At 49.6% G+C, this 18517-nt stretch overlaps 2 protein-coding genes across 5 annotated transcripts in view; both read left to right on the forward strand.

Annotated features, from left to right (window-relative positions):
- The window catches only part of LOC132227031 (apolipoprotein L3-like), a 37567-nt gene extending 26382 nt beyond the window's left edge, over positions 1-11185 (forward strand). The window contains exon 5 of the mRNA XM_059681671.1: positions 10684-11185. The gene's annotated coding sequence lies outside the window, so the exon portion shown is untranslated. The remainder of the gene's footprint in view (positions 1-10683) is intronic.
- On the forward strand, positions 662-11185 carry LOC132227030 (apolipoprotein L2-like). Of its 4 annotated transcripts, XM_059681669.1 has the most exons (6): positions 662-1009; positions 2479-2546; positions 5678-5719; positions 5884-5992; positions 8401-8521; positions 9787-11185. In XM_059681669.1, the coding sequence occupies exons 4-6, from the start codon at positions 5962-5964 to the stop codon at positions 10661-10663; spliced, it is 1029 nt and encodes a 342-aa protein (XP_059537652.1). In that variant the 5' UTR covers positions 662-1009; positions 2479-2546; positions 5678-5719; positions 5884-5961; the 3' UTR covers positions 10664-11185. The 4 variants fall into 4 exon arrangements, with proteins under 4 accessions (XP_059537652.1, XP_059537650.1, XP_059537651.1 ...); XM_059681667.1 differs by lacking the exon at positions 2479-2546; XM_059681668.1 differs by lacking the exons at positions 2479-2546; positions 5678-5719.
- Positions 11186-18517: the final 7332 nt, after the last annotated feature.

Here is an 18517-nt window from a genome sequence, read left to right on the forward strand (position 1 = left end):
CCGGGAAGGTGCCCGCACGGTGCCTGGCACGCACTCAGCCCTGCGTCCCTTCCGTTTTCAGACTTTTCTGTGTGATGGCGACACTGGGCTTCCTATAGAGAGATCTGCTGTCAACAGGAAAGGGGCCCGGAGAGGGAACAGCCGGCTTCTCCCTGCCGACGCCCACAAACCTGTGCTCCCACAGACGGCCATGGCCACCAGGGAGGGCCTCCTCGGACAGGTCGCCGTGATTCCGAGGCACTGACCCTGCCACCAGGGACAGGTTCAGAGAGGCCTGATCTAAAGGGTCAGGGGAGACACAGACACAGTGGCCTTGGGCCTCCCCCAGGGGCCAGGGGAGCAGAGCCTGCAGGGGACAGTGGCCTCTGGGAGGGGGAGATGCTGGAGGGCTTCTCAGAGGAGGTGATCCCAGAGTTGGGCTTTAAAGGATGAGCATGTTGTTCCAGGTGGAGAAGCAGGTGCTCCTGGAAGAAGGACCTACAAAAGCAAATGTCTGGAAACTGCCTGGGTGGGGCCTTCAGTAGGAGCAGGGACCAAGGCAATGCAAGGAGGCATTGCGCATCCACTGTGTTCAGGGATGTGCTCATTGCTGGGGACAGAAAGGTGAAGAAGAAGGGCATTTGGGGGCGTGTGGGGGAGGAGGAGAGAGGAGGGCTCTGGGGAGAAGCCCATGGGGCGGAGGGAGAAATTTACCCAGGATCCCACTCTCTTTCTGTGGTAGGTGTTCCTTCTAGAAACCTGAGGGAGGCAGGATGGGCTGAGCGGAGAAGGACGTGGGAGGTCAGACCTGGGGTATGGCGTCAGCAGGCAGGGCGGGGCTTACCTGGCACGATGCAGGTTGGGTAATGTGATTGACCCTGAGCTTCTCAGAACCTGGGCATTTGGTTTCGGTTTTGCTTTCCAGGTACCTTGGACCCAGAAGGTGTTTGTGCAGACACAGCTGCCGAGTGGATGTGCACAGCTAAGAACAAGTGGGTCTTATCTTTAATCTTCCAGAGGCAGATTCTAGGTAAGTTGGGAGGGTAGGAGCCCCTCCCCCATCTTCTCATCCTCACACTTTCTAAGATAAGGATCTTGTCACTAGTGTATAGATGAGGGAAACCAAAGCCTGAGGAGGGTGATAATGGGTCCAAGGGCACATGTAAGCAGAGCCGGATTGGAACCCAGTTTTGTCTGATGTTCCTCCCCACCCCAGTGCCCCTAAACAGTGGAGAGGGAGGGGGACACTGCTCAGGTGGGTTCACATCCTCCCTCCAGCTCAGCTAGGCCTGGACTCCCTGAGACATGAATCAGTGACCCCTAAGGAAGAGGGGTGCTGGGGGAAGCAGAAAAGTTGGGGGACGGTAGGTGAGTAAGAGCCTCTGTTCCTTGCAGCCTGGCTGCCCTGAGGCTGATGGGACAAAGGATTTCCTTTGAGATTTTAAATTGTAACATTGCTTCACTTACCCTTTCCTCTTAGTGCCGGGCCTTGTGGGAAACTGAGGCCCTGAGAGGGGGATGACTGGCCCCGGGTGCCACACTGAGACCCTGAGCAGGAGGTGGGCGGGCTCTGCCTCCCTGCTCTTGGCTGGCCTCGCTCATAGCCGTGGGGGATGGGAGACGTAGGAGGTGGTCCTGTGGGTCTGAGCTGGAGGAGACTGAGCCCAGATCCCTGTGTCTGTACAGCAGAGACACACCTGGGAGCTGCTGCCTTATTCACACCACATCCCCCTCAGCCCCCAGCACCAGGAGGGGTGGGCTCTACTCTGCCCCCAGGAGCTGCCTGACGCTGGGCAAGCCCCTTCCCTGGGAATGATTTCTTCCTGTGTCTCCCTATGGTTAAGAATCTGGGTTCAGTCTCTCCATGTTGATCCGTAGGCTCCTGTGTGGTGTGGACAGCGAGTCACCTGTGGTCCACGTACCTACTGCACACAGTGCCCGGCCTCTCGTGCTCTGCCTTGGCTGATGGCAGCCTTTACCGTCTTTAATTGTTAAGAAGTCAAATCAGTCAAAGTTTCCCTTTATGGCTTCTGGGATTTGCATCTTGATTAGCTATGTTTCTGCAACTCAACATGAGTCTTAATGTTTCTTTCCCCACGTTTATAGTTCTCCTTTCGGTTTTACATTTAGATTCCTTTGTGATTAATTGATTTTTGAGGAAGCTTTTGTGTTTGTTTGTTTGATTGTTTGATTGTTTTATTAATCCTCAATGGAGGATATTATTTCCATTGATTTTTAGAGAGAGTGGAAGGGAGGGTGGGAGGAAGAAGGAGAGGGAGACAAACACTGATGTGTGAGATGCATCAATTGTTCTCTCCCACATGTGCCCTGACCTGGTTCGGGGATGAACCCTGCAACCCAGATTCATGCCCTTGACTGAAAATCAAACCCTCCACCCTTCAGTGCACAGACCTGCGCCACACGGTCAGGGCTGTGGAAGCTTTTTGTTTCTTCTTCCTTCTCTTCTTCGTCTGCATCTGTGTCCTCTTCCTAATGCAGGACGTATTTAATGGGACCTACAGCCTTCAAGGAGCCTCTGGTGCAGGAAGCAAAGTGCCTGGCAGCAGGTAGTGAGCAGGAGTGGGAGGGGCTGGACAGAGCTGGGCCTGAGCCCCAGACCTGGGGGAGGGGGGCTTGGGGAAGTCCTGTTCAAGACCAGGCATCAGAATCAGATTTTCAAGTTCCTCTCTTCCTCTTTCTCCTCATATAAAAATGTGATGGCTGCAGGAAGGAGACAGGAGGAAATAAATGGAACTCCAAAGCTGATAGAACTGTCAGAAGTACATTAAATCAGGGGGAAATTTGTGTGAAATCTGAGTCATAGTTTTTTTCATCAAAATCAACAAGAAAACCAAATGGAGTGAAACTGGGGTTTGCTGTGCGGTTGAGTGGCTGGTTGTCCTGTGTCCCCGCCATGGGACACACCAAGGCTTGAGCCATCAGTGCCAGGAGCACAGGCAGACAATAGACCTGGCCCTGTATTTACAGATACAAATGGTACACAGTTCAATGGTTACTAGAAGAATGTGAGTCATTATTTGCAAAGTCTTAGAGCATCCTGGGCAGAGCAAAGACACCCAGGTGAGCCACATTAGTATCAGCTGTTAATATACCAGCAAGTCCCTTGGCTCTCTGTGTCAGGCAGGTCTCAGGAGGGGTAGCTGATAAATGCTGTTTTGCTTCTTAAAATAACACCTACAGACAATCAGCATTTCCTTTCTTCCCTGGGCTCCAAAGCAAGATAGTCCAGAGAGAACTGAGAGAATCCTCTGCATGGAAAGGTCTGTTTCCATCATGATCGTTCATAGAACAGAAATGATCCAGAGTGTTTTCATTATTATTGATTTGCCATCGAGAGAGACAGACAAATATTGATTGTTCCACGTATTTATGCATTCATTGATTGATTCTTGCATGTGCCATTCCTATGTGCATTGTATTATTGAACCCACAAACTTGGTATACTGGATCGATGCTTTAACCAACAGAGCTACCCAGCCAGGGCCAGAGTGTTTTCTCACAATGACGGCCATAAGACGTCACTGCCTTCCCTTTACCTGCCTGTCCCATTCTGGGAAAATTTGGCCTCAACACAGAGCCCATGATTACAGTATGGCCCCATCCCAATGGTCACCAACACAAGGTGCACACTGACACTTCCTAGGAAAGAGCCCTCTTAGAGCTGTGAGACCACGCTATCCAACCAAAAAGTTGGTCATCCATGCATCCTTCAACTTGACTTGTCATAAAAAAGGGGACCGTGAATGAAAAATGGGTTCTATGCAAAGTAATCTCACAGGGTGATGCGATCACAAATTCCTACCTGGGCAGGCCATGGCGGGGGTCACATCCCAGGCATATACTTCTTAGTAAAAGGTTTGTTTTCCTTAAGGAAGCCCTGCCCATTGTTTCTGTGCATCTAGGTGAACACACCTTTGAAATAACCACTCTCCAGAGAGCACAATCTGGCCTGGCCGGTGTGGCTCAGTGGTGGAGTGTTGGCCCATGAATGAAAAGGTCACCAGTTTGATTCCTAGGCAGGGCACATGCTCGGACTGTGGGCTCAAAACCCAGCAGAGGGCATGTAGGGGGCAGCCACTGATGCTTCTCTCTCATCTATGTTTCTATCTCTCTCTTCCATTCCTTTCCTCTCTGTAAAGTCAATAAAAACATTTCTGGTTGTTGTTTTTTAAAGAAGAGACCACACTCTTGTTGACTGTCCTGAAATCCAATCCCCACCTGCTTTCTCCCAACTTCATGTAACCTTCCTTACATCCCCTCCTTCATTTCAGATGCAGAGAAGAAGCTGAGTGACTGTTATTCTCCAGAGCATTTTAGATCTCATGCAGTTTGGCTCAAATAAACTTTCCCAAAAATCCTTTAAAAAAATTACAGCCTTAAAAAGGAAGGGCATTCTGGCCCATGTTCCAACAGGCATGACCCTTGGGGACACTGTGCTAAGTGAAATAAAGCCATCTCAGGACGGTAAACATTGTGTGATTCCACTTAAATGAAGCACTCAAATCCATAGAGATGGGAAGTAGAGAGGCAGTTTCCAGGGGCTGGGGGGAATTATTGCTTAGTGGGCACTGAGCTCTGTTTTATAAGATGAAGAGAGCTCTGGAGGCTGGTTGCACAACAGTGTCAATGTTATTTAACACTATTGAACTGTACCCTTAAAAATGGTTAAGGTGGTAAATTATATGTTGTGCATTTTTTAGCATAATAAAAGAATTTTTAAAAGAATGATGTGTGTGTATGTTTAAAAAGCACTATGAATTAGAGGATGGAAAAGATGGGCACTTCATATCCTGTGAGCATTAAAGTAAATTGGTGCAATTTGTTTGCATTAGAGTGTGGCTCTAGGCATAAAGGAATTTTATATGGTGATATCCTCTGTCCCAGTCATTCTATTTATTAAATATCTTAAGGGAAGCAATCTCAAATACAGACGAACTTTTATGCCTGAAGGATGTTTCTGCACTATTTTCATAAAGAACTAGAAACAAGCTCAGGTCCACTGATGGGCGTGGGCAGCACAGAGAGACCCGGGCAGCGTCAGGAGGGCCGGGCAGCCCACAGCAGGGCTGCAGGGCTGGGGCCAGGGCCGCAGGACCCCAGGGCCTTAGGGGATGAGGGTGTTAGAAGCAAGAAGGGTGCAGGCTTGGGAGCTACAGCCCCAGGAATTTATCAACACAGAGACTTGGCATAGGGTGCAAGACATCGTTTGGGAATGAGAAGAGTCATTGAGAAGTAGCACATACACATGAATAAACGTTCTTGTATATAAAAGAGTCGAGCGTAGTCCTCACAAACACGGATTGGGATCAGGAAGACTTGGGCTGGAGTCCTAGCTCTAGCACTACTGTGAGACTTGGGCTAACCCGAGTTTAAGTGAAAACCTAGACTTTGTGATGATTTCCTCCACATTCCAATGGGAGCAACCATGGCGCCCACCACGTGAAATGTGTGAGAGTATTTGATGAGGGAACTCGTAAGGAGCCTGTGGTAGACACACCATCAATATTAGCTGCAGTGATTAGTCAACACAAATGTTCCCAACCTCAAGTCATTTCCAAAACATTCCTTCCCATCTTTCCTTCCCATCTTTTGTGTCTGGTGTTACTGCTTCTTTGGTTTTATGACTCCTCAGCTGTCTGTTGTTTTGTCTGACGGTCTTCTCCTTGTGCCCCCACAGGACAAGGGGACTGTCACTGGGCTTGGAGTGGGCTGGAGTGAGGTGAGTACCTTCTCTTAACTAGCAGCTGGCAGAGCCCGGCAGACAGGGAAACACAGTGGATAGAGTCCATCTTGGCACTTGTGGCCTTCCCTGAAAGAAACACCAGAGACAGAGCCCCTCGCTGGCTCACTTTCAACCCCACAATTTGTTTTCTCTTCCCCAAGGGTGAAGCAACACCTCCTTCCAGCTGGACACAGACTGGTGAGCTGAAGGGGAAACTCTGAGATCCCACTGCTGACATCATGGCCTCAGAAGCTGCCGGGATCTGCCGAGGTAGTCAGTTTCCTCCTCTCCAGCTGGTTCCTGCTTATGATCTAGAATTGAGGGAGGTGCCTCCAAGCTGGGTTAAGCTACAGAGAAATCAAGAACCTCAAAGGGGATTGATGAGTGTCCCTGAACCCCCAAGAGGGGCCAAGGGGTGTCCCCTTAACTAGAAGTCTATGTGGGAACCTCCTTCCTAGCTCTCTCCTCAGGCTACTCACTGCCTTCCATCTTCTTGAACTCATGCAATGTCTCCAATGAGGCCAGGACAGCCCATGGGAGGTGGGAATTTCTTGTCCCCTGTACCTGGAACCTGCTAGTTCCTGGTGGAAACCTTTCCCTCCAGAGAACTGCCACCCCCACAGCTGTGCTGGGTCCCTGACCTGTGCCCCAATTATAAACCCCTGCATACCAGGTGTGACTATCTCAGTCACACCCTGCAGATGCCTGCTTTGTTATTCCCCACACCCACACCCACACCCACCACATTCAAGAAATACACCCATTTAGTGCTCTGGGTTCCCTCAATCTAAGCCCTGCTTTCCTTTTTCCCTCAGTGGGTGAAGCCAGAAAAGGAAAAAACAACCCTCCCCCCACCAAAATTAACACTGCATTTTCTAGGCAACCAAATCACCCCCCAGGAGAAGATAAACTTGTTCCTGTTGCAGCATAAGGGAGAAGAGGACAGCTCAGAAGCCTGCCGCTCCTGAGCAGTCTCTCAGATCCCTGAGGGAGGCTGGAGCTGGTGGATTCCTGAGGATAAACAAGATGACCTCTTGTTTAAGAAGTGGGCGAGGGTGAGGATAGAGGTGCTTACTGGGAGCTGTGGACCCTGAGACCAGCCTGGTGGGGGAGAGCTGATACTGACTGATCACAGGATTAGAGCTGAGGCTCCAACCCCCACCCACCTGACGATACCCCTCCACTGCCCACCTTGGAGCACCTGTGAGAAGCAGGAGGAATCCTCTTTGCCTGATAGTTTTACTCCATCAGTGATGTGTGGACTGAAACATTATTTTCAAATTTAAAAAAAATCCCATAGGTGAACTCTAGGGTAGAACACAGAAATCACATGAATTTTTGAACTACAAGGAGGCTTCAAACTAATGTAGGGAGATGTCTGACAGGTGACCTTGGATGCCACCTGTGAGCTTTCTACTTCTTGGTTTGGGCCTTCTTTTCCTGTCTGAGTTTCACCTTCTTTGTCTGTGAAATTAGAATAATATGTCTAGTGTGTTTATGGCAGGAAACACATTTCCATCCTGTCTCTGTGCACACAAAACATACACCAACCCCCAGTCCCTCATCTGCATTTCCAGGGTCTCCAAATCCCTGAGAGTCACACAATTTTTAAAATATTTTTAAAAGTTATTGATTTATACAGAGGGAAAGAGAGAGAAATAGAAAGAAGTGAGGGAGGGAGAGAACTGTTGTCTCTGCCCCTTCTCATAAGGACACCATTCATATTGGCTTAGGTCCCACACTTATGACCTCATTTAACCCTAATTATAAAATACAGTCACATAGGGCCTGGCCATTGTGGCTCAGTGGTTGAGTGTTAACTCATGAACCAAGAGGTCACTGGTTCGATTCCCAGTCAGGGCACATGCCTCGGTTTCGGGCTCGACCTCCAGTAGTGGGCATGCAGGAGGCAACTGATTGATTCTTCTTTCATATAGATGTTTCTATCTCTATACTTATTCTTTGCTCTCTCTCTAAAAATCAATAAAAGCATGTTAAAAAATAAATAAGCCCCAGCCGCTTTGCCTCAGTAGATAGAGCGTCGGCCTGCGGACTGAAGGGTCCCAGGTTTGATTCCGGCCAAGGGCACATGCCCGGGTTGCAGGCTTGATCCCCAGTGTGGGGTCAGCCAATCAGGATTCCCTCTCATCATTGATGTTTCTGTCTCTCTCTCCCTCTCCCTTCCTCTCTGAAATCAATAAAAATATATTTAAAAGGCCTGAGCGGTTTGGCTCAATGGATAGAGCGTCGGCCTGTGGACTAAAGGGTCCCAGGTTTGATTCCAGTCAAGGGCATGTGCCTTGGTTGCAGGCACATCCCCAGTGGGAGGTGTGCAGGAGGCAGCTGATCGATGTTTCTCTCTCATGGATGTTTCTGGCTCTCTATTCCTCTCCCTTCCTCTCTGTAAAAAATCAATAAAATATATTTAAAATATATATATATTTAAAAAAATAAAAATAAATGAATAAGTACAGTCACATGGGGTGTCAGGCCTGCAATATATAAATTTGGGGGGACAGGTCAGTCCATAACACCAGCTGAGTCACCAAAAGTTCCCAAGATCTTTTTAAAAACTCCCCCACGTGATAGCTGCTCAGGAAGATGAACATTTAATCACCTTGTTTATACTCAATTCCATTAGATTTCTTCTAACCTTATTCTTTTTTCTTTCCATCCAGAGGGCAAAGACTTTGTTGATGTCATTGAGTATTTAATGGACCCAAGGAACAAAGAGAAACTTCAACACCTGCTGAGTGATGAAGCCTGGAAAAGATTTGTGACTGGGGCCAAGTTGTCCAGGTAACCTCCAGGGGATGCCTGCATTGTCACCCATCTCCCCTGAATCTAGATCGCTCTGGCAGGCACACTCCTCCAGGCTGGGTCCTGAGTTTGGGGTTGAACAAGTTCCTTCTCAACAGTCCATGAGGAACATTTCCTTCGTATCATTCCTTGCAGAGAAGGGGCTCGGGTTGAGAAGAGATGAGGCCTGCAGGGGGAAGGTTACATGACCTTGGGCCTGTTACTTAACCACTCTCTGTCTTACTCATCTGTTCCATTTCATTGTGAGGAAAATAAGACAATGTGTGTAAACTGTTTAGCCTAATGACTGACACATAGTAGGTGGGCTGTTCACTTGAACTTTTAAAAAGATGCTGGGAATAGACAGGGCCCAAGGGTCTTCTTGTTGGATGTGAGAGCCACGCAGGACTTCCTGTGGGACAAGCCAGAAAATTCCTGGCACAGTGTGTGTCCCTGGGGATTTTGGCTAGAGAGCCTGCTCTCCCTAAGAAAGGGATTGTACAGACTCTGCAGGGTCCTGCTGGCCTGGAAGGCGGAGAGCTGTAGGGAAGCTGGACCGTGTTGGGTTGAATCTGACTGAATCTCTGCCCGGCTCTGGGGCTCTGGGCTTTTGTCATCTTCCTCTTCAATGGAATAGCAAGTCTGTCTGATAGGACTATGGTGAAGGCCTTGGCATGAACTGCAGGGCAAGGGCAAAGCAGCAAGTGTAGTCATCCTGTCCTGAGGTCCTGAGAGGCCTGGAGCAGGGGCAGAGCCCGGCATCTGGATGGAGCAAGGGTGGTGCAGGTGGGAGGATGGGAGGAAGGCTTGGCAGTGGGGCTGGACTAGAGTGAGGCAGCTGAGGCACCTGGCACAGGACTGAGGAGGCCAGGGGCCTAATGGAGGGCCGTGCGGGGGGCAGGGGGACACTGAGGGGGAAACATTTCTTCCTTCCCTGATTTGATCCCCTCTCTCCTGGGGGTAGAGGGCCCTGGCTGATTATGTCCTCCAACCCTGTCTGCGAGCTGGAGGGCTCCTGACCTCCCTGTGGGACCCTCTTCTCTTCTCCATGGAGTAACCCTGACCAGAGGGAGGCAGTGAGGCTTAGTGACCGCTTCCAGTCAGAATGGGGGCTGCCAATGTGGTGTAATCTGAGGGCTTCTGGGTAGACGCACACGTTCCCACCATAGAGAACAGGGCTTCCTGCACCAGCTCATCCAACCAGTGGTCTCAGCTCTAGCGATTCATACCCCTGCCTTGGTTAATCCCGTCTTTCATGATTGCAGGGATGAGGCAGATGCACTCTATGCAGACTTGCGCCAGCTGGAAGCACTCATGGCTGAGGAGGACGAAGACATGCCCTCAGCAGATCAGCTGCATAGGGAGAGCTTTATGAAGCAGTTTCCTCTGGTGAAACAGGACCTTGAGGAACGCATACGAAAGCTCTATGCACTTGCGGATGAGGTGGACAAGGTGCACAGGGACTGCACCATCACCAAAGTGGCGGCCTCTTCTACCGGCGCTGTGTCTGGCCTTCTGACCATCATTGGCCTGTCTCTGGTACCTGTGACACTAGGGGTTAGTTTGGTGCTTTCGGCAACTGGGATAGGACTGGGAGCAGCAGCTGCTGTGACAGGTGTGACCGCCAGCATCGTGGAAGAGTCAAAGAACAAGTCAGCAAAAGCCGAAGCCAGCCGCCTATTGTCAACCGGCAGTGACACAGAGAAGGTGGTCGAGGAGGTTCTACGTCGCAGCACACCCAAAATTGCTTCCTTAGCACCGAAGTGCTTCCAATCCCTGCAAGGCATTGTGAAGAATGCCCGTGCCTTCAAGCTGGCCAAAGCCAATCCTCGCTTAGCAGCCAAGGCTGCGCGCTTCTTGCGCACCGGGACAGTCTCAGCCCGAAACGGCAAGCAGCTGGAGAAAGCTTTTGGAGGCACTGCTCTGGCCATGAGCAAAGAAGCCAGGGTCTTTGGTGCAGCCACGGCAGGTATATTCCTTCTCATGGATGTAATCCAGCTAGTGAAAGAGTCACTGCACTTACATGAGGGCGCAAAGGCTCAGTCGGCTGAAGAGTTGAGGCAGCAGGCCCAGGAGCTGGAGAGGAGGTTGGAAGAACTCACCCGCATTCACACAAGTCTACAGAAGGACCTGACTCCGTGATCCCCAGACAGTGCAGGGAGCAGGGGTGTGTGGGAGACAAAGGCGTGGACTTACCTTGTTAGAGGGGAAAAGCCAGTGAGATAAAATGGATGGAATTGTGTGTTAAGGAATTTGGTATTTCTAAGATGAGCACAGCGAAGAAAGGGTTCATGCAGGTGACAAGTGGGTCAAAGAGAAGGAAGGAACCTAGAGCCTGGAATCGGGGAAGAGAGGGGGAAGGAGAGTGAGGGGTGGGGATGGGGGGGACTTTATTTTGACTAAAAAAGACATTGGGGTCATGAATAAAGAAAGAGAAGTGAAGGAATAAGCACCGAGAAGGCTCTGACTACTAAAAAGTTGACAATGGAAGAAGGAGAAAGAGTTTGAGTTGTTGGGATATGGGAGTTACAGTGGCTCCTGGACTGGCCCTCCCCAGGGTTCACCGTCCCAGCAGGAACCCCGTCTCTCCCTGGTCCTGGTCTCTAGCCCTGCTTTCCAGTTCCAGCTCTCCTTTGTCTTCCAGCGGTACATCTTAGGTAGGCAGTGACTTTTATTTTTTGAATTACTATATATATAGTTGAATGAAAAATAGTAATGATTGTGTAACCAAATAGCTAAAAGTATAATCCCAGGTGTTTTGACCATTCCCTGATTACTACACAATCAACAGAGCAACATGCCTATATGAATAGAACAAGTACATTGACCTTGAAACACTATGGGTGGCATAGGAGTGGTCCAAGGAATTATTCAAGCGACCCAAGTATGGTCACATCTACCCAAGCAAAAGAAGAGATTACGGACATTTTCTTACGTCTTAAATAGAGATTCACATATGTTATTGGACAGACAGTAGTTACTTATTCATACCTCATTAAGAAAATAAATTCCAAAAGGTAATGAATTGTTTATTATTCATTTTCTATACCTGCATAGGCACAAGCAAAAGGCATTGAAGTTCTCACTGTTATAAATAATTACCAATTAATATATGGTAATTCATGCTTCCTCTTATTTTCTCTTTCAGTCCCTACCAAAACCTTACATTGTCAATGCAGTAAGAATGATAGGACAAATTTTCAATTAGGGAGCTCAAAGCATAAGTCTAGAAACACACTATTAAATGTTTGATGTTGGAGCTACATCAGGAAACAAAGAAAAACTTTCATGGACCTTACAATCTCAGATTTGTGTTGAAATAGGTACAATTATGGCTTTTAGAGTTATGAATAAAGCTGCTCAAATACATATTCTATATAGTAAAGAGGTAATATGCAAACTGACTGTCACACCCTCACGCAAGATGGCCACCCCCATGTGGTCACAAGATGGCCACCACAATATGCTCGGCAGGGGAGGGCAGTTGTGGGTGACCAGGCCTGCAGGGGAGGGTAGTTGGGGGTGACTGGGCCTGCAGGAGAGGGAGGGCAGTTGGGGAGGGCAGTTGGGGGCGACCAGGCCGGCAGGGGAGGACAGTCGGGGGTAATTGAGCCAACAGGGAAGCGGTTAGGCATTGACCAGGCTGGCAGGGGAGTGATTAGGGCATGATCAGGCACGCAGGCAGGCGAGCGGTTGGGAGCCAGCAGTCCTGGATTGTGAGAGGGATGTCTGACTGCCGATTTAGGCCCGAGGGGTCCTAGATTGGAGAGGTTGCAGGCTGGGCTGAGGAACAACCGCCCCCCCCCCCAAATGCATGAATTTCATGCACCAGGCCTCTAGTGCATAATAAAGTATGTTCTTAAAGAACTGCTTTAGTAGCCAGAAGATTTGTATGAGCTTTATTTTTTTAATTTAAATTCTTTATTGTTTAAAGTAGTACATAAGTCTCCTTTATCCCCCACTGACCTCTTCTGGGCCACCCCCAACCCCACCCCCTGGGAGTGACTTTAAAAAAAAATATTTTTTTTCACTTACAGTTGACATACAATATTATATTAGTTTCAGGTATACAATTTAGTGATTAGAAAGTGATCACCCACTAAGTCTAGCAGACATATGGCATCATTCATAGTTATTACAATGTTATCCACTATAGGCAGTGACTTCTTGATGATGATGATGATGATGATGGGGGCTGTGATGGTGGTGGTGATGACAGCGGAGTGGGTAGAACATTTGACAAGTTGCTGGTGCTCATTGGGGCCAGGATGCTCTGAGAGACCAATGAAACTGCAAATGCTCTTACAACAGTGGTTAATTTGAAAAGAAAAGAAAGAAAAGAAAGGAAAAGGAAAGAAAAAAAGAAAAGAAAAGAGAAAAGAGAAAGCAGATACTCGCAGCAGGTCAAGGAGATCTACCAATCAGGCCGAGACACAGCCTCTCCATCACTAGGGGAGGTGGCGTGGACATGATGATATTTTAGCCCTTTATGTTTCTCCCACCTTGTGTTCTGTAGACTTTGGTTCAATAAGGTGGACTGGTACACTGAGCCTTTGTGGTGTGGATTAGTGGGCTCATCTGGGCTCTGGGTGCCTGGCTTCCCTTCCCCATGAGCATGTCTTCCAGGCACTCAGAAGCAAATCTTCCATTGCTCCTGCTGGCTCACTGGGCTCCCACTCTCCCATCCAGTCAAGTCCCTGAGACCTTGGTGCCCTGTAAGCTCCACCAGGACACCAAGGGGCATGGGCTGAACACAAGTAGCTTCGTCGCCCAGCAGCTGGGGCCCAGGATCCACTGTAGGACATGAGGCTGATTAAGATCAGAAGGGCCTGTTTGCCGGTGTGAGAGAGGGTCATCGATAAACAGAGAGACAGCGAGACAGCAAACATTTCTCCCAGCCACCCTCACATTTTCCCTCCTGTAAGAGCTTCCACACAGTCTTCCTTTGTTTACCCTTGTGGCACTGCCCCTGCCCTTGTCCACACTGAGTCAGAACAGCCCTTAGGAAACAGATCTTATCAAGCACCTGCTTCCAGCTCCTCAAGGGCTCCCCATTATTCTACACAAAAGCCTGAGGCCTCCACCAGCCAGAAGTAACCTGTTGGAACCTGGGGTCCCCCAAGGGCAGAGCTGAGACAAGGCTCACTGAGCGTTGATTTGGGAAGTGATACCCCACAGCTGGCCAGAGAGAAACTGCCCCCCGGAGAGCACTTATGGGCTTTGCCCTCCGTGGCCCACAGCGAGGACCAGACCCACACCGACAAGGAAACGCCGGCTCTCCGTGATAGGAGCAAGGTGAGTCAACCAAGGTAAACAGAACAAAGGAGAAGGTTCCTTTCCGGCTCACTCAGGTCAGCATGACCTTGACCTCCCTGACCTTAGTGGGGCAAGCTGGAAACACACCGAGGCTTCCTCACTAGGGCCCAGTGTCTGACAGGCCCTGTGAAGAGCACAGGATGTGTGAGCAGCCTGTCGGGCGAGGTACCAGTTCTCACGAGGCACATGAAGAATGTGCTTGCTCTTGGGAAAGGCTTTGACCCGTGGGTATCAATTCTGGATCCTCCATCACTTCCTGCCAGTCCAGCATTAAGGAGGGAGCTCTTATATCGGGGGCTTGGCTTAGTGGGAGGAGTCAAGGAAGGTTTCCCTGAAGAGGGGGCACCAAAGTTGAAGAGGATGGGGAGGAGAGTGGGGGTGAGAGTATTTGGGGCAGAGGACCTGCGCCTGCAGGGGCTCTGGCTGGGAGGGAGGCCACTCTGAAAGGACCCTGATGGAACTGCAGGGTGGCCACTCGGCTTCCCTGCCAGGACTCCTGTGAGATAGGAGCTGTGGTCAGAAAGCTGGGCGTTGGAGCACTGGACGCTGCCAGCAGCCTCTGCAGGGACAGGAGGTGGCGTGGTCGGCACAGGCACCACTGCTGCTGGAGCTATGTGTCTGCAGCCCTGGGACCTGGAGGACAATGGACAGAGCTGCTGCTTTTGAGGTCAGCAGTAACAGGAGACCCGTGAGATGGAGGTGGGGGAAGTGGTGTGGGTCGGTGGTGGCTGTACCAGGAAAGGGCCAGGGTGAGAGCACAGCTCACACTGCCTGGGGCCCCTTAAACTGTGAGAAGAATCCAGTAGGTCCTGGAAACCAGCAGAGCAGGAGGGGTGGAGCCAGAGAAATACTTTGGCCCATCAGCTGGAGGCCAGGGCGGCAGGTCACATTCACGGTCACCATCCATACTGAGAGCAGAGACTCTCACCTCCTGGCAGCGCTGGCTGTTGGCCTCCAGAGCACAGTGACCAGGATGAGTTGGGTTGGGTCCAGATGAGCAAGGGGCAGAGGGCTCCTCCAGCCTCGGCCCTGCACACTGACTCAGATCTCACGCCATGCAGGCCCCTCTGTGTACCCCTGGCCCCCTCTGCCTGCTGCCCCCTCCTGTTGTCTGCCCCATCCCTCTGGGCTGGGCGGTGGTTCTCAAAGCATTGTGGTAGTCACTGTGGCTGTTGGTCACATTTTTCTGGTCCCCTGCCCCCTCCTTCTAGACATGTGGTAGGATTATATTCCTGCCGTCCTTCTGGCTGGGTGGGGATCTGTAACCAGAGCTCTGACCACTGACTTTTTTGTTCTTTATTTGTTTTTTGATATATTTTTTTATTGATTTCAAAGAGCAAAAGACAGGAAGTGAGAGATAGTGAGGAGGAAACTGGTCTTGCAAGGCTTTTTTTTTTATTATTATTATTGCTTAAAGTATTACAAAGAGTATTACATATGTCTCCTTTTTTTCCCCCGCCCTTGACAATCCCCTGGCCTCCCCTACCCCCAGTGTCTTATGTCCATTGGTTATGCTTATATGCATGCATAAGGCTTGTCAGGCCATAAAAACTGTGGACAATGCACTGCCCTGGGGGGTGAGGGGGGGAAGGTCGTTATCGCTGGCCCCAGGACAGATCATCAACACCTGGTGGCCTTCCTGTAAGCCCAGGAAAGGGGGTGGAAGTATATGAATGGGGGCAGAACCATATCTGCATGACAAAGACCCCAGAAGGTTATTAAATCGAGGCCTCTGTGTGTTACTTCACTCTGATTTGGAAATTATTTCCGGAGTCCACTAGTGTTAATAAATGGGGTCCCTCCCTTTCTCTAGGAAGGATGCCTGGTATTTCTGTAACATATGGTTCCCTAACCGAGTTTGGCTCTTGCCTCTGGTGAGTGGACAGGGTTTTGGGCTCAGTGGCATGGGACAGGCCTCCGGAAGGCGCGTGCTGCTGATGTTAGCAGAATTGAACCGGGGGGGGGGGGGGGGGGGGGGGGCCTCCAGGCATTCCCAGATCTCAGCCCAGGACCCGGCCGGCATCTGGAGAAAGTGGACGGACACCTCTGGACCTGTTGACAGAATCTGTAAGGTAGGGGCCCCAGTCAGTCAGGCCCACTCCAAGTGAGTGGAAGGGATCACCTCCCCGGAAGTCATAGGACTTCATCAGGTCATCAGGAATCAGGACTCCGGAGGTGAGTGAATTCAGATTCTATTAAGGAATTATGGGTTCACTCTTCTGTTTGTTTGTGTGTGGGACTAGCCAATTTGCTACTAAGAAGGGGAGCTGGACTCAGCCTTAACTCCTCCGGTAGGTTCTCACCGAGACGTAGGTTGAGAATTCTGGGCTGTGCCGTGGTTGCCGGGAGGGAGTTGGGCATTATCTGCTCAGCTCTAGTCTGGGCTAATCTGAGAGAGTGTGAGTATGGATGTTTGTCTGTCTTTGCATAATTGCCTGTGATTAACTGGTCTGTGTGAAAGTGAAAGCTACTTTGATTTTCTGTTCGCTCATCTGGTTAAAACGTTTGCTTTGCTGAAGGCTGAACCCGTGATGGTCTGCAGGGGTCTCAAGCAGCGCTGTTGAGTTAGTTTTCTCAGAGATGTTTGCTCTCTATCACGGGAGGAATCAGCCCATTTAGTAAAAATTTCTGTTTATGTTTGCGAACTAGGGACTTTGGCTTGCTCTGTGATTTTGCTGTGTTAAGTTGAAATTTTGGAATTCTGGGGTAGATTTAAAGGTATTTTAAAATGGCTATTCTTTTCTGACTGGGACATTCAGGGGTGGGGCTCACAGCTCCTCAGGGTGGAGAGGTTTTACAGGCCCTGCCCCCTGACTGTGCTGAATTAAGGATCGTTTCTTTCAGGAGACCCTCCAGGCTTTTAGTAAAATTTCCCTGCACCCTTGTCATCCTCTGCCTTCTTTTCCAGGCCGACTAAGAGTCATTTTCCTCCACAGGTCGGACCCCAGCCTCGGGAGGGAGGGCTACTACAGTGACGGCCTGTAGTTTTCTCTGAAACTCCCGCTGTTTCTATTCCTCCCCTCTGTAGGAATTGGCTTCCTCTAACTCACAAGAGGAAATAATACAGGCCAGTGTCATTTGGCTTGCTGGTTAAAAGAAGACAACGGGCCCTGGAGTCTGTAAAAGTGGCCGGAATGAAGCTGGTCAAATGTACTGAAAGCGTGCGGTACCTGTTGCTGCTGGCAGGGGAGGGCTGATATCCCCTTCCAGTGCACTCCCTTGGGAGAGGCCTGATCGCTGCTCTGCCACAGGGGACGGGTACGAAGGCAGGGGCCTGGTACCCAACCCACTGACACAGGAGTGCTTTGTAATATGCAGGGCTGTTTCTAACTGCAACTCTGGCTGTTTTGGACTGGCAGCTTATGGCAGGACCCTGTAACTAGTACACAGGGTTAACAAAAGGGCAAAGGAAAGGTGCTATCCCTGGACCCAGGAGGGAGCCTTCAGGACTTTGAGACTCTCCAAGAGAAGAGAAGCCTGACTGAGGGACTGGCCGAGACCCGGTTGGGTTGGGAAGACCTGAGGCAGCATTTTGAACTTGTAGACTACAGTTTGCTAGGCAGAGGTCCAAGCCCAGTTGTATAGGGGCTAAGCTACCTGTGCACAGCGGAACAACTTTCTCCCGTGCCAGAATACATTTTAGGGAAATTGAACAGACTGTGTTTGTGACTAGGAAGGAACTGGCCGTCACACACAGCCCTGACAGTGGCCTGCAGAGAACTGTATAACAGACTTAGATGATGCCTGCGTCTTCATGGACATGACTCCGGAGAGACAAGGACAACTTTGCTTTGTGTAGGAAAGTCAAGAATAGACTTTAGTCACCTCCCTAAGATGTTTGTATAACCCTACCATATGTCATGTTTAGTAGCAGAAGATTTAGCTGTCAGAAGCGGCCACAGTGCCATTGTTATACTTCATTATGTAAATATAGTAATCTTTAACTCTCTTAAAGATTTAAATGCAGTTGTCAAAAGGGCAGATGCCCGACTGGGCAAAGAAGAATACCCATCAGGTTTTGGTCTCTATTGAGAGAGAGTTGGCAGCCTGTATACTGTCTGGCAGGACTGTGTGACCATGCCTATGTCAGGTGTGGCACAAACCTCAACTTTAGGAAAGTGGGAAAGGCCTGTTTGGAACAGAGGGAAGTAGTGAAGTCGTGAGTACTAGCTGTCTGTTACAGGAATTACAGACCCTGTGAGGTCCTTTGACATGTGAGACCCTGTAAAGAAATAAAGCTCCCTTAGTCCATTCCAAGAGGACAAGTGAAATAATGGGAGCCCTACTACAGGGACAGCTGTGACTATCTATTTGAATATAGACACATTGTAAATTTCTTCTTACCATTTGAAGAGAGTTATATCACTCTGAAGAGTCCATGTAAAGGACTGACAAGGAAAATCAGAAGATCTTAAAGCAGGTCAGTATTATTTTTCTCCTTACATAATTCCTCCAAAATTCAGCAATGCTTAATAAATCATGGCAATACATTTCTTTGCATAAATTCAATAAGATCGGTTCCTAATAGTGGTTTTATTAACAGAAAACTTTGATTGGAGTATCATGTTTTAAAGAAACCTGTCTGGACTCTGAAGACTTGAAGCCAATAAGAGTGCCATAGAAAAAGCCTGGTATCGTGCTTGGGAGCCCTGAAAATTGCTGGTGCTGGAGTGTCAGGCC

The sequence above is a fragment of the Myotis daubentonii genome, chromosome 2 (assembly GCF_963259705.1).
Source record: "Myotis daubentonii chromosome 2, mMyoDau2.1, whole genome shotgun sequence".
Classification (NCBI taxonomy): Eukaryota; Metazoa; Chordata; class Mammalia; order Chiroptera; family Vespertilionidae; genus Myotis; species Myotis daubentonii.

Bases quoted from the DNA above. Each gene is read 5' to 3' on its own strand.
- LOC132227030 (XM_059681669.1), top strand. From the start codon at position 5,962: ATGGCCTCAGAAGCTGCCGGGATCTGCCGAG. The intron at 5,993-8,400 runs GTAGTCAGTTTC...CTTTCCATCCAG, and splicing joins AGCTGCCGGGATCTGCCGAG to AGGGCAAAGACTTTGTTGAT. The intron at 8,522-9,786 runs GTAACCTCCAGG...TCATGATTGCAG, and splicing joins ACTGGGGCCAAGTTGTCCAG to GGATGAGGCAGATGCACTCT.